The sequence below is a fragment of the Callorhinchus milii genome, unplaced genomic scaffold, assembly GCF_018977255.1.
Source record: "Callorhinchus milii isolate IMCB2004 unplaced genomic scaffold, IMCB_Cmil_1.0 Scaffold15, whole genome shotgun sequence".
Taxonomy (NCBI): Eukaryota; Metazoa; Chordata; class Chondrichthyes; order Chimaeriformes; family Callorhinchidae; genus Callorhinchus; species Callorhinchus milii.
The window spans coordinates 6152944-6167055 of record NW_024704756.1 but is presented as its reverse complement, the minus strand read 5'-3'; the positions used below and the strand labels follow the sequence as shown (position 1 = coordinate 6167055).

The 14112-nt window shown below is 40.7% G+C and overlaps 1 protein-coding gene across 5 annotated transcripts in view; it reads left to right on the top strand.

Moving 5' to 3' along the window:
• The first annotated feature begins 411 nt into the window (after positions 1–411).
• Positions 412–14112, top strand: part of diaph2 (diaphanous-related formin 2) — a 275153-nt gene continuing 261452 nt past the window's right edge. For 4 of the 5 annotated variants that reach the window (XM_007891859.2, XM_007891858.2, XM_007891860.2 and 1 more), the window contains exon 1: positions 814–1412. In XM_007891859.2, the coding sequence (XP_007890050.2) occupies positions 1254–1412 (159 nt within the window). In that variant the 5' untranslated portion in view covers positions 814–1253. Of the gene's footprint in view, positions 561–813; positions 1413–14112 lie in introns of those variants that run through there. The other variant, XM_042340670.1, reaches the window with a different exon arrangement.

Below are 14112 nucleotides of genomic sequence, written 5' to 3'. Positions count from 1 at the left end.
GAGAGGGGAGTGGGGGGAGTGGGAGGGGGGGGGGAGTGGAATCACGTGGGGGAGGAGCGGCAAGGACGACGCTGCCAGAAAGGGCGGGTTCACGCCCAATTGGGCGGGTCCTTGTCGCTGCGGGCGGGCATGAAAAAGCACAGCTTTAGCCGGGGACCGGTGACTTAAAAAAAAACGCTCCCCCCCCTCCCCCGTTTTGAAGACGCGGCGTGTTTCCCCCACCCCCCCCCCACCACCCCCCGAAACGTAAGTAAATTGGGCTACTTTGCTGCGAACCAGAGGGCGATACCACGCGTCGTATTGGGCTACTTTTTTTTTTGGTTGTGTTTTTGGGCGGGGCGGGGGCGGGGCGGGGGACTTTGGGCTACAAACGGGTTTTTGAAGGCCTGGCGAAGCTGTCACGTGGGCGGGCGGGTGGGCGGACTGAGGTCGCCGGTGGCAGTTTGAAGTGGGCGGCGCGTGAGCTCGTCCAACGGTCGGTGTCTGCGTCGCGCGAGCGGCGGCGGCGACAACAACAACAACAACAAGGACGACCACGACGACGACGAGAGTTCGTTGAGGTGACCGACAAAATCACTCGCAAAGCGGCCCTCGTCTTTTTATATCTTATGCCTCATCCTCGTGTCTGTGTGTGTGTGTGTGAGTGAGTGAGTGAGTCAGACCAGACAGACAGACAGACAGACGGGATTGTAAGGGTATTATCGTTGCGGCTCTTCATTCGTCTCCTCTCCTCTCCACCCCAACCCCACCCCCCAGTGTAACGGAAAGGGGCGGTTTTTCTTTTTCTCTTTAATTCAGGTGCGTTCTCACTTCCCCGAGGGTGGAGACTGGGCGAGGCCGACCTTTTATTATTTGTGTGTGTGTGTAGTCTCTTAGCTCATCTCTTCCTTCTGCCCGGAGAGGGAGGAGGAGGAGGAGGAGAACAGGAGAGGAGAGGGGGAGGTGAAACAAAAGGAAAATAAAAGTAAGAAGAAGAGAAGCAAAGCTGTCTCTCTCCTTTTTTTTAGGGGGCCGTGAAATGGGAAGGGAGTCTCGGGTGCTATGGTTTCCGCTGAGCTGAGAGAACGACGCGGATAAATAACGACGAAGACCTCGCCTTGGGTGCCGGACTGGGGGGAGATTGGCTCTGTGCCTCGTTCGCCCTCTCTTTCTTTCTCTCTCTATGTTGTCTCATCATCCCGTTGCCTGAAACCGAGGAAGAGAGGAGGAGGAGGAGGAGTGGGAAGGGGGTTGGTGGGGGTGGTGGGTAAAACATGGAAGAGCAACAGCAGCACCATCTCCACCATCAGCCGCCGGCGCCTCCACAGCCGGCGGCAGGAAATGACTCGCCGCCCCGCTGCAGGGATAGAGCTGACAAGTCTGCCGCCAGGAAGAAAACCAACGAGGACGATCTGAAAAATAAACCCAAGCTGGTGAGTGTCGCTGAGATTTTCTTTTCCTCTTCAAAACTTAACACGGTTATGTGTGTGTGTGTGGGGGGGGTGAGCGCGTCTGGTGGTTTGTGTGAGCGGATTGTGATGTCGGTGCAGTTTAGATCGTGTGCGCCGATAAAGGGCCTTTGCCACAGTGAAGCGTAACTAACTGTTGCTTTACATTATATATTTTTTTTTGGTGGGGGGCGGGTGTGCAAAAATTTTCGATGCTAACTTTTCCCACGGTTTTGTTTACAGTGAAGGTTTTGCTTACATCAAGCTGATCACCAGTCGATACATTTTTTTATTATTAAAAAAGTGCTGTTTACACATTGTCGATTACAGCCATTGTCAATAAGTAAGCAATTGTAGCCCAGGTGCAAATTTTACATTGTCCCCACAGTTCCCATTGTTTATATTGTGTAATCAATGTTGGTAAACATTGAAATGTGTTGAACATTTATCCTGGGTGGGGTGAGGTAAGCAGGATCTCCATGGAGCGGAACTGGCTTCAAGATGACTTGCTTGGCAATGGGATGTTGGAATCAAACCAGCCCTCTGGTGGTCTCGGTAGTCCGGTTCCTGAGCCGGGTGGGTCCGCAGTATTCCAGGGTACTGCTGATAACAGTACAGCCATCCAGGCCTCATCGGCAGGACGTGGAAGGGCACACCACTCACTGGGCCCAGGGAGTCATCTTACTGAGCTCTTGTTAACCCTGCAAGCCAAAGCCCCAACGGGTAGGATGGTCCTAGCTAGACAAGCAGCAGGAGAGCTTGGCGGACAGTGATTTGGCAAGCTATGCAGTTTTAGCTGGTCAGGCTCCAGCAGTACCCCAATGCACAGTCTGGGGCACCAAGCCTGCACTCCCAACCTGCACCGAATACTTTCCGGAATTAGGTAGGCAGGATGCATCCCTCCAGGAAGAGAGTGCGGATTCCAACAATCTCCCTCTGGAATTTCCATGTGCAGGTGGAATGCATGGAATTATCTATTTGGTTTGGCTACTCTTGAGCATGATGATGGTTTTTCAGATGTGTCAGACCCCCAAGAAATGAAAATTGATTAATCATAAAGTTTCATGAAGGTGATGAAATTTAAGTTTGATATAAAGTACCTTGTTGTTTAAAAAAAGTGTTATTTTAAATGACTTATTTATTTTCATACAATGAGTTGCAAGTATGAAATATTCACTTTGAATTTAATATTTCTTGCACTTGATATCAGCACCTTATGTTGTTCAGACATCTCAAAGTTGACAAGACTTAAAGTGTAGGAATGCGGATTAAATGTATTAAATCTACCATTTCAGTAGTTGGGACAATTTGGCTAATGGAAATATCTGTGGAGATGGCATCAAAGCTATTCCATATTTGAACCTGAGTGACACCCTCCACTCTTAAGTTTCCCCAAATCAGCCAAGTAACACAACTAACACTCTTCTTCATTCTTTGACAAGCGTTTTCTGACCATTGATTGATATTATCAATTGATCAATTTGGCAATATTGCCAAAGTAGACCGTGCTTTTGCCATTTATGGATTGTTGGTACTGTGATTTTCTACACAGCCTGCAAGATGCTTCAAAAAATGTACAGTATAAAATGCTTTTAGTTATTTTGATATGATAACATCATATTTTCCTAGCCTGTGTTTACTGAGTAGCAAGTAGGAACCTGGTCAATTGGCTAACATATTTCCAGAGTAAAAATCCCCCCCCCAAAATTGGTCACTCAATCCACGACTGTTTGTGGGACACTGCTGTGGCACAATTGGCTGCCGCATTTCACCCACAAAATACAGTCAATCCACTTTACACAATAATTCTACACGCAATAACTTCTGTGAAGTGCTTTGAGACATCTCAAGAATATGATAAGGTGATATATCAAATGCGAGGATTATTATTATTATGTAAAATACAGGCGAGTGCAGCATATCTGCTCACAGGTAACTGTGTCCACCTCTGCACTAGGGCTACTGAGTGCACCCACACATACAGTTGCAGACTGAGATGGAGAGAAACCATGTCATTGTGTGTTTCTACAAGCCCGGTGTAACTCCTGTTGGAAGACTTGTTTGGTTAGAGCTGTATGTTTGTATTTCACTTGATGATCCAATGTCTTGAACATTTTATATCCACAACATTGGGGCTGGTCCCAATGGGCCGGTCTCTCTCTAAATATTCTTTTTTGTATTCTACTTAGTAAAATTATTACTGTAGTCTTAGGTAAATTTTTAGGCAAGGTTTAAAAATGTATAGAAGAAGGGGTTCCAAAGGTATTATACTGGGATGTTTTGTATTTAATATCTGTTGAATTGTTCAGTTTTATGTGACTCATTTTCATGTTGTGCAGTGATAAGTGACTTTACAAGATCGATCGATAATATTTGACACAGCAATATAATACGTCCACGAAAACATTGGCCGCTAGTCCCACTTCTGAGTCATTGGGTTAATGCTGGTGTTACTTCTAGCTTCTGGAAGCTGAAAATGTACTGCACGACTGATAGTTGCAGGGCCACAGGAGATCTGGGTTGGAAGCAAACTTGAGTTCTTCGGAGCTGCCTTATAACAGGGTCAACTTGTTTATGGTTTGGTGAACTGCACTCCGAACTACAGTAATCTGTTGGTATTGAGTGCTGCTTTTTAAAATGACCTTGTAAAGCAAGAATACTTTAAAGTTCAGAACATTTTTCTTGACAATTTGTATTGCTTAGTACAAATCACAAAACAAATATTCAAACATTGAAAAATTTAGATCTAGTTGTGAATATTAAAATTACAAGCTTAAATTCTGTAATTACAGCTTGCGGATAGTACAGTGTATAGTCTTTTTAAAAACTTCTTACTTGTTACTGAAATGTTGGTTCCAGGCCTGTGATATTGTGGTATTTCGTATAAGGGCAAGCAAAATGAGAATGGGTTTTCTGGTACTAATATTGGCACTGCTTTTGCTTCCATATTTGTGCGTTCACCTATTGTATAAAGGACTTGGACAAGTGATGTAAATACAATGTAAACATTTTTCTTCCGTGATATTAATTCATTCAAGCAATAAATAAACCAGACGAGTTATATAATTAATCTGGATAATGTAATTCCTTTTTGTGTTTGTCTTAGTCTGAATTAAGCATGATCCAATAAATGTTCAGATTAGCTCCAGTTGCTATAGCCAGAATGAATGGCTTGTGTGCATCCTAGATAGTTCATGTAATAATGTGTGTATGTGCACTTGTTCACTGCTCCATTCTAATGTAATCAATTTGAGGAAAGTACTACTAGTACAGTCATAGGGAATGTGATAAATAATAATTCTTGCATTTGATATAATGCCTTAGCACTTAATTTAGACGTCTATATACTGTAAAGTGTTGACTATATTTGTGGGTCCACAAGCAGTCGTGGATTGAGTGACCATATTATTATTTTTTGGAGGGATTATTACCTCTGGGAAGCGATCCGCCAATCGACCAACAAGCGGATTCCTACTTACTGCTGGGTAAACAAAGCTGTGAGGTGTAAATGAACTTGCCTAAGGTTTCGCCCTGCTCGGGTTCTCTTGCTTGCAAAGCAAGCGCTCTAATCACTATGCTACAGGACTCCGAAATGCAATTAAGAAATTTTAAACTCAATTAGTCATCATAATGTAATGCTGATTTTATTTATGTTTTGTGTTGCACACTAGAAAACATGTTCCACCTAATTTAGTGGAAGGAATTTGAAAAACTTTGTTCTGAATGCCAAATTTGGACTTTTGATTTTCAGAGTGTTACTCTGAAGTCTTACTCTGTTATGAAATATTTTTGGTTGGGTTTTATTATGCACCATTTGTAAACACAGTTGTAGTATTCCAAGTTTACAGAGGGAATGACAGGTTCCCTTCATTATGTAATTAATAAAAAGGATTGGTTTTAATTATAAAATTAATATGGTCTTGGTTAATTAGAATGAAGGGACCTATAATTATTTTTGTACAGAAATGTTTTACATGTCAAATGAGTATACTTGGCTCATAATGGGCTCGATATCTTGTTTAATCTGCATTTTATACTTCAGTTGGGGAGACTACGGGTTCTGTGTTCAGAAGCAGCAAATTTGATAAATTGTTCTCAAGACTGGGGCAAGATCTTCTGATACCTAAATTAATGGTTTTGAAAGCTATATAAAACTTGTCAGGAGCTCGCTTGAGCCCTCCTATAAACTTTGCAAGTCAAAGCTCCAATCGGTAAGGTGATCCTAGCTGAATGAGCAGTGGGAAGTTTGACAGACAGTGCTGTCAGTGGCAAGCTATGCAGTTTTAGCAAGTACAACTCCAGAAGTACTCTGCTACGTACTCTGGCATCCCCAAGCTTACAATCGTGCCCAATACTCTCTAATCTGAGTAAGCAAGGTGCATTCTTCCAGGGAGGGAGTGCATATTTCAGGCACAAGGAAATTTACGTATGTTAAGTCGCATGCATATGCAAAACTCTTGATTTTACTGCTTTTAAGCTAAGTGATGGGTTTCCATATGTGTCAGACACCTGACCAGAACAATATAAAATACAATAACATGAAATGTGTTTCTTCCAAAGCTTAGTGTAATGTTTTTTGTATCGACATGTATAGATGTATAGTACAAAACTAAATTAGGAGGGGCAGGTGGTCAGAGCCTGTTGTTATTCATGCTCCAGTTGACCATAACCAACTTCAGTTGGCATTAAACCAGCAAGACAGGATTTTGCTTACGGTTAACATTCAAAGTGGTGTAGCAATCTGGGATTGATCTTAATTTTTGAATTTTTATAATTCTAATTGGTTCCAATTCAATATTATTTTGTAATTAATCCCTTGTAAATAGATACAGGAATGGATTTCATTGACTGAATAGCAAGCGCATAGTGTATGTTGGTATCCTCACTGGTATTTCCGAGGTTAAAGTGAGCATTTTTACTGTTTTTGCATGAGTGTTCTATTTTTAGCCTCAGAATATCTGGAATGAAAGTTATTATGTAAGGAACAGTATTTGGAAATGCAGAAATGCCTGATGCATTTTTGATACTTCCAATAATACATTTCAACTCTTTAATTCTGGCGTTTGTAGTTGGAATTTCCTCAATTAAAATTAATCTACAAAAAATGTTTCATTGCATCAAAATGTTTGAACATTTTCTGTTGTTTCAGTGCAGCACTTGCTAAAATGTTACTCCATGAATTTGTGTGAATTGTAATCATGCAGCAGACTCACTTAGGTAAACAATTGTACTTCTCAATGAATCACTAACTTGCAAGGCTGTTTTTTCTGCATACTTTTAATTGGAGTTCAAATGAGAAAGTGTAAATACTGTATCATGAACTGTTAAGTGAATAATATCTGGGTATACTAACCCACAATTTTCAAAAAATACATTATTGGAAGTATCAAAAATGCATCACACATTTCTGTATTTCCAAACACTGTTCCTAACATAATAACTTTATTCTAAAGAGTGCAGACTCTGCTGGTAAATTGATTTTTTTATTGTGAGAAGAGCCTAGTCTGTGACTGTAGAAAATAATTCCCTATATCAGTGCCCTTGGAACACGAATAATAGTGAAGAAATTGTCAAGTTTAAGAGTCCACAGAAGGCTGTTTGCATAAGTTAAACCCAGAAAATAAATAATGATTGATTATTTAGCCATATCAGTGGTTGGCTTGATCTTTTGAGCATGTCAACCATATTTGTAGTGTGTTTTGCTCTGTAGAATTGGGTACTTGTTAAATGTCCAAAAATGATTGGTTATTGTGAAATACCTGTGTGACTTGAAGAAATAGCATGTACATGTAATATTATAGTTTAAATCTTGAGAATAGTAGTATAGTTATGGATACAGCAAAGACTCCATAATGGTTAACTTGAGTTTACATTGAATAAGTCATTATTCACTAATACTGTGTGTCTTATTTGGGTATCGGTACCTTTTTTCACAACCTTTTAATAGTACAGTACGACTCACATAAGTTTTATCTTTATAAATTGTACAATCGCCTAAATTGCACATTCCCGTTCAGGGTTCTATCAAAACACTTTGACTTATTTGGACTAGTATTAGCTTTTCCACTGTCCTTCATTACTCCAGCACTTATCGGCTGCCTTAAATCGCCGGAAATGACATCCTGACAGGTGCATTTACTGGCCTACTGCATTGAATCGCAAGAAATGTCTTGATCTGTTGGCTGATGCGCAGAACTTTATTTCAGATGCAATTCAGAAAATTGTAAGAAGGGAAGTGTAAACGAACCATAAATAAAAACTAATAAACAAGCCCATATGAAAACAGTGAATAATTTAAAATGTTTAGTCAAAATATAACTGCATTTTTGTTTTAGCCACATAATATTTTAGATTAATTATCTTGTAGAAGTGAAACTGTCATACATATGCCTTACATTTGCCACAGTGGCTGATCCAAGAAGCGGTAATGTTGATACTTAACCATGGTGTCGATGAACCAAATTCTCTTCCTGTGGTTTGACCTATTCAGAACAAAGTAAAGCTTTAGCTCCTGAAAAGCCCCACAGTAACAAATTGAGTTTTTAAGCCTTTCAGTCAATTTGGTTCAAGTTTAATTTTGAAAGGTTTTAGAATCAGTAGATGCTTTCAAAAATTCTTTCTCAACAGGGATTTGAAAAATTTTCTTTTTTTAATTTTACACTTCAATCTTTGTGAAAATGGGATAATCGTTTTAGGTCTGGCTCAAGTGATAGTATTCTTGCATCTGAGTCAGAAGTTGGGACTTTGAGCTCATATTCTCAGCTGAAACTTCAATGCAATGCTGGGGATGCACCTGATTTGCTGGAAGGGCACTCTATTGGTTGAGACATTAAATTGACAGTCACCCAATGTACACCACCAGTACTATAAAAAATATTTAAATGGACTGCATTATAACATTGACTTTATAATGCAAGCAGAATTCAACTTCAAGGGGAACTCAGTTTGTAATAATGTAATTGCACTGTTTGTAATAGAAAATTGCTATTCTCTGTGCATAGTTTTAACAATAAATACAATCAGTGTAAGGCTAACTTAATACAGCTAGTTTAAATATAAGGTTAATGCTGCCTATTGTATCTGTTTGTAACTGGTTTTCTTAATCAGGAAATGGCATAACTTGAGTTTGCAAGGGCATGATTCATCTACTGATAATGATTCATAGCATGAGTGGTAGAATGAGTAAGAATTACAGAGCAGCTTTGAAATACTAGATTCTTGTGAATTGTAAATGTTATGGAATTTATTCATACGTTTGTTACTTGAGGACTACTTTTCAACACAGTTCCTCACCAGTCTTCCGACTGCCATCATATATAAGCTCTAGCTGAACTAAATTCTTTCACACACTCGCACCGCCTATCTCTGTGATCTCTTACCACATTCCTGTTCACCAGCCTCTACATCTATTGCCTTTGCAACTCACTCTGTCTCGCCCCTCTGTCTTGAAGTTCTGCCTAAAACATTTACCTCTTCAGCTGCGCTTATCTTCATTCCCCGTCCACCACCCCAGACTCATTTTCCAGTGGATGGGAATCAATACTAAGCAACATGTCTGACTTCTTTCTTCCCCAACCCAAAATCCAGTGGTGTTAAAATCAGTTGTATCTAACTTTTTTTTGAAAACCAAACTTCCAAATTGGAGGGTAGTTCCATGACATCCTAATTCCTGGTTATTGTGATCTTTGGCTTTGATAATCTGTGCTGGGAGTTTTGGGGTCTAAGTTCATTGCCTGGGCCAATAGAAGCATGTGGCCGCAATAAACAGCGCAGGCACTATAAACAGCGACTCTGCTATAAGCCCGCCAAAAATGAAGTTTCTGGCACAGGCCTCTGCTGGCTGTTTACCCTCTGCTACTGTGGATGAGGCAGCTTGAAGCAACGCGATGGACCAGTGAGAGACCAGGCACCAATACTAACAACTAGAGACACCCTGAACAAGGTGGTGACGTGGACCTGGGAGGAACGAGCCTACGCTACTGTTGGCGGAGCAGCTCCAGACGCGCGTACACGGTGCGGCAGAATAGCAAATGGGCTTTGGTCCACTTGGAGGTTCCGCTGTTGTGATTGTATGAGTATGTCTGTGTGCTTCTCTATGTGTTTGTGAGTGTCTCTGTATTAGTGCGTTTGTGTGCGTCTCTCTCTCTGAGTATGTGTCTGTGTGTGTGTGTCTCTCTCTCTGTGTGTGGTGTTGGACCCTGAGAGGCAGGAGGTTGTGAGCTCCTGTAGCCCCATAGTCAGGGTAATGGTCCTGAGTGTCTGCACTGGTGTCCCATCTTCTTCCCCCCCCCCCCCCCAATGAGCCACCCAGTTTGTGTTAAAGAAGAGATTTAATAAAAATGCTTTGCAAGAAACTAATGTGTTATTTCCTCCTGTTTAATTTTTATTAATAAAGTAAAAAAATTAAAGTTGGTGGTAAAATGTACCTCAGTAGCACCAGTCAACCCCATAATATTTCCATGCTTTTGTATTGGCCCCGGTCATTGCCCAATGTTGAAATGAACATGTTGTTCTTTCTGAAAACAATGTTCAAAAGCTGATGTGAAGAGGAACTGAACAACTCAGATGATTGAAATTATAAATTCCCACAAAACTGATAAACAAATTTAGTAACTATCTGCTTCATTTATTTAAGCCAGAAATAGTATTAATGGTTACTGTTTTAGCGGTGGAGTAGGGTTACTAGACTTGTGCAAATATTTGGGGGGGTGGGGTGCGGGGGCTGCTTCTGTTGGCCCTGCTACATAAATTGCAGCTTTGCTTAAAATACTCAGGTTGTTCATTACCATCTTACATGTTAAATCCTGGAGAAAAACATAACAGCTGTCTCTTATAGTAAATTTTCACTTGCATCCTCCCTTTGTTGAAGGCACATTTCAAGTTTTACTTTGTTGCCTGTACTATCGGTCATCTTTAACCTCCCAAACCCCTACAGGCTCTCACCCCAAGCTCAGGTGCCTATCCGGCATTGTCGAGCACTTTAAGATGATCTCAATGTGAAAGCCGCTATGTAAATTGTTTTTATTGTAAATGCAAGTTTGTTGCTTCTAATGGCATATGACTTAATTTCAGTCAATTTTAATAGATTATAGAGTTCAAAGCTAAAAGTGAATAGAAGTTATAGGGACGTCTATGCTGTTTGACAGTTGAAACAATAATGTGTAGTGTTTGTCTGGTTTCATATTTGAGCATATTCTCAGGTGATTGGTCATGGAATAGATTCCCATACAGAAGTATATACATGATTGTGGAGTCCTGTAGCTCAGTGGTTAGAGCACTCCTTGCAAGCAAGAGACCTGGGTTTGATTCCTGGCAGGGCGAATACTGGGCAAGTTTTCTTACTCGACACGTTTACCTAGGAGTAAGCAGCAACCCAGTTGTTAGTCGATTAGCGGATCGCTTTTCCGGGGATAATAATTCCTTAAAAATAATACTAAATTGATCACTCAATCCACGATTGTTTGGGGTACACTGCTGGCCGCAATTGGCTTCCGCGTTTCACCCACAAAATATACAGTCAATTCACTTTACAGTATATTCTGTGAAGGGCTTTGAGACATCTTGAAGACATGATGAGGTGCTATATCAAATGCAAGAATGCTTATTATTCCCTTCACACTCTGGCACTTTCCTACCTCTCCGACCTCCTCAATTCCAAATCCACCACCTGGCGCCTCTGATCGACTGCCACCAGTCTGCTTGTACCTGGCACCCTCTGCCCCAACATCGGAGGTCCGCTTTCAGCCACTACGCCCCGAAACTCTGGAACACCCTCCCCCCGCCTTTCCTCTCTCCCCCTTTTCAATTTCTGCGTGAACACCTTTCTTCGACCGTGTTTACAGCCACCTTCCACTCCCCCCCCCTCCCCCCCCCCCCCCAGCTCCGCCACTGTTAAGCGCTCTTAGCTGCTACCCTGTGTGGAGGGTGCTGTATCAGTCCAAGCTGTTGTTTGTTGTTGTTATGTTATCTGGTTCAGTAAATGAGTTTTAGCCTGGTTCAAGTAGCATTCTCGCCTCTGGGTCAGAGATAAGTTATATCATTCAGTCTTGACGATTAATCACATGAAAGATTCAGCAAAAGCACCAGGCTCTACACTCAAAAGTTCTCAAAAGTAGGATTTATAGCAGCTACATGAGACATCATGGAACCCTTTTTGACATAGATGCTGAAAAAAATGAGAATGATTCATGCCAAAACACTTGCTCATCATTCTTAAAACTTCATTTGTTGTTCTTAATGACCTGCATTATAATTAAACTGACACCAAACAATACACTCTACTATCTGTGCAATTGTTTCAAAGATGCATGTTTTAGGAGAGAGAGAACAGGAATACAGTGAAGCTATTTTTTAGAATCGGGGTTATGCTTGCATCAGCTGCTGAATCTGGAACTGTGAAAGTGAATCATCTTAATTTATATACAATTGCTTCTTTCTTAATGATTTGAAATTGTTCCCATATATATATAAAAAATTCTAATGGACAATACTTGCTACTTTGTTGAATGGCAAGCTGCTTGGCTCCTTTTGACTACAGTACCTAAGATCCAGTTGCTGATCCATTGTAGCTGTATATAGTTGAAAACAGAATATGTTCTGTTAGAATCATCAAAAAGAAACTGTACTAAGAAGTAAGAAAACATTGTGGTAGGAGTGTGATAAATAAAACAAAGTCTTAGAAAGACGGACTACTGAGACCGATGCAATTCATTGATGATTTGAAATGTTGGGAATTCTGTGACAGATTTATTTTATGCTGTGAACAATTTTGACCTTGTAGTCTTCATGCATTTGAAGCCAAAGGAAGCAGGAGTTTAGATAGAATTGAGTGCCACAGATTGCAGCCAATCTTTAGATCTGTTTCAATTGGACTTGTTGACAGAAAAGGTGTCCTAACATACACAGTCACAGATACTTGAATATCACTGAAATGCTAGATTTTCTCTGGCTAGTATTAAAGGGAGCTTGATACTGTCCAGACCTTCCTGTGCTGGGAAGAACTGGAATTGTTTTTGAGTTAACCTTCCAGTGAGGGTGCCTTTGAGCATCACCATCCAAGGATGCACACTCCACCTTACTAAGCCAGTCCAGAACCTTGGTGTCTTGTTTGACTCTCAACTATCCTTCCTACCACACATCTGTGCCATGTCCCGTTCTGCCTTCCCCCACCTCCACAACATCGCCCAGCTCCGCCACTGTCTCACACTTCAGGCCACCAAAACCCTCATACATGCATTTGTGGTGTGGACTTGTGCTTCAAAGGAACTGAGTTGGCAGATGTGATTTGCATACAGCTACAAATTCATCCCACAATGCTTGTGTGAAGGTGCATGACTGACCAATTTTATTAAAGTAGTCAGAGAACTTTCATTTAGATATGCAAGCAATACATTGTTTAGTACCTGCTTTGGCATTGGTTAAACCATCATTGGGATTTATATTTTATTCAGTGGCAGCAAAACACACAACATGCAGCTTCCCGAGACAATGAGTGCTGGATTTTCTGCCCACTTCTAGTGGGAGCGGGAAGAACAAACCTGTGTAGATCAGTGATGATTTTTGCACTGCTGGCCTGAACAGACTTTCATCAAAGTGATGGGAAGGTGTGTGGTCAGAAAATGAAGTCTGCATTAGTCATTTTGACAGAATTGCTCACAAAAGAGTCACAAAATGCACATGCAGTTTATGTTGCAGTGGATTGCACCCCACTAGCTAAAGGTTCTGCAGTACCCTGAAATATAATTGAAGCGTTGGGTAATACAGTTTCCTTTGTGGACTTTGGTACGGGCTTATTTGATTTCTTAGAACGTGCTATCAAACTGAATCTTTCAATTCTGTACCATGTGTCAATGACTTGGGAATGAAAGTGGATGATTTTGTAATGTTCAATATTTATATAGCTGATGGCTTCTCGCCAATATTTATCCCAGTAGGGATACCAATTTAGAAAATAAACTGGAACACAGGTTAATAATATTCTTTTGAAAAAATACCTTATTTGGCTTGTATCTCTCCTTGAATAAATCTTTCATGAAACGATGGAAACATTTTCACAATGCAACTTTTGGCAAACCTATGTTGCATTTAATATAGCACTTTTCACATCAGTAGGACATTTCAACATGGTTCATATGATTTTCTGTAATATGTAGTGACTGTATTTTGTAGGCAAATACTTGCATCGTATGTGTATTCTGTTGGATCTCTAAACTTTGTTTTTGGCTTCATACTACTGCAAGTTACATTTACTGTATATTGTTTGCTGAGAGCATCTAGTGGTTCAAGTATTGTACTACAATGGTGTACAATGATACTACATATTTTGCTGTAAATCTGCAATGTTGCACTCATAACTAAGAGTTGAAGTCCACATTGAAGGATATCACCAAGGATGGGAAGAGTATCAGTACTGGGGAGTGCTCTATTTTTGGAGGTGTTACCTGTCAGATATGACGTTTAACTGTTTCTGTCTAACTGTTCAGGTGAACAGTTTTATTAAAAGAAATCCTATGACCCTATTTGAAAAGTGAAGGGAGTTCCTATTAGATGGAACATCCAGGGCTTCTGGTTATCATGCAAGGCATATTGCTCCATGTCCGCAGAGCAATAATTACACAATGGACACTGACATACTCAATCCACGACTATTGGTGGAACACTGCTTTGCGAGTTTCGTCACCACAAA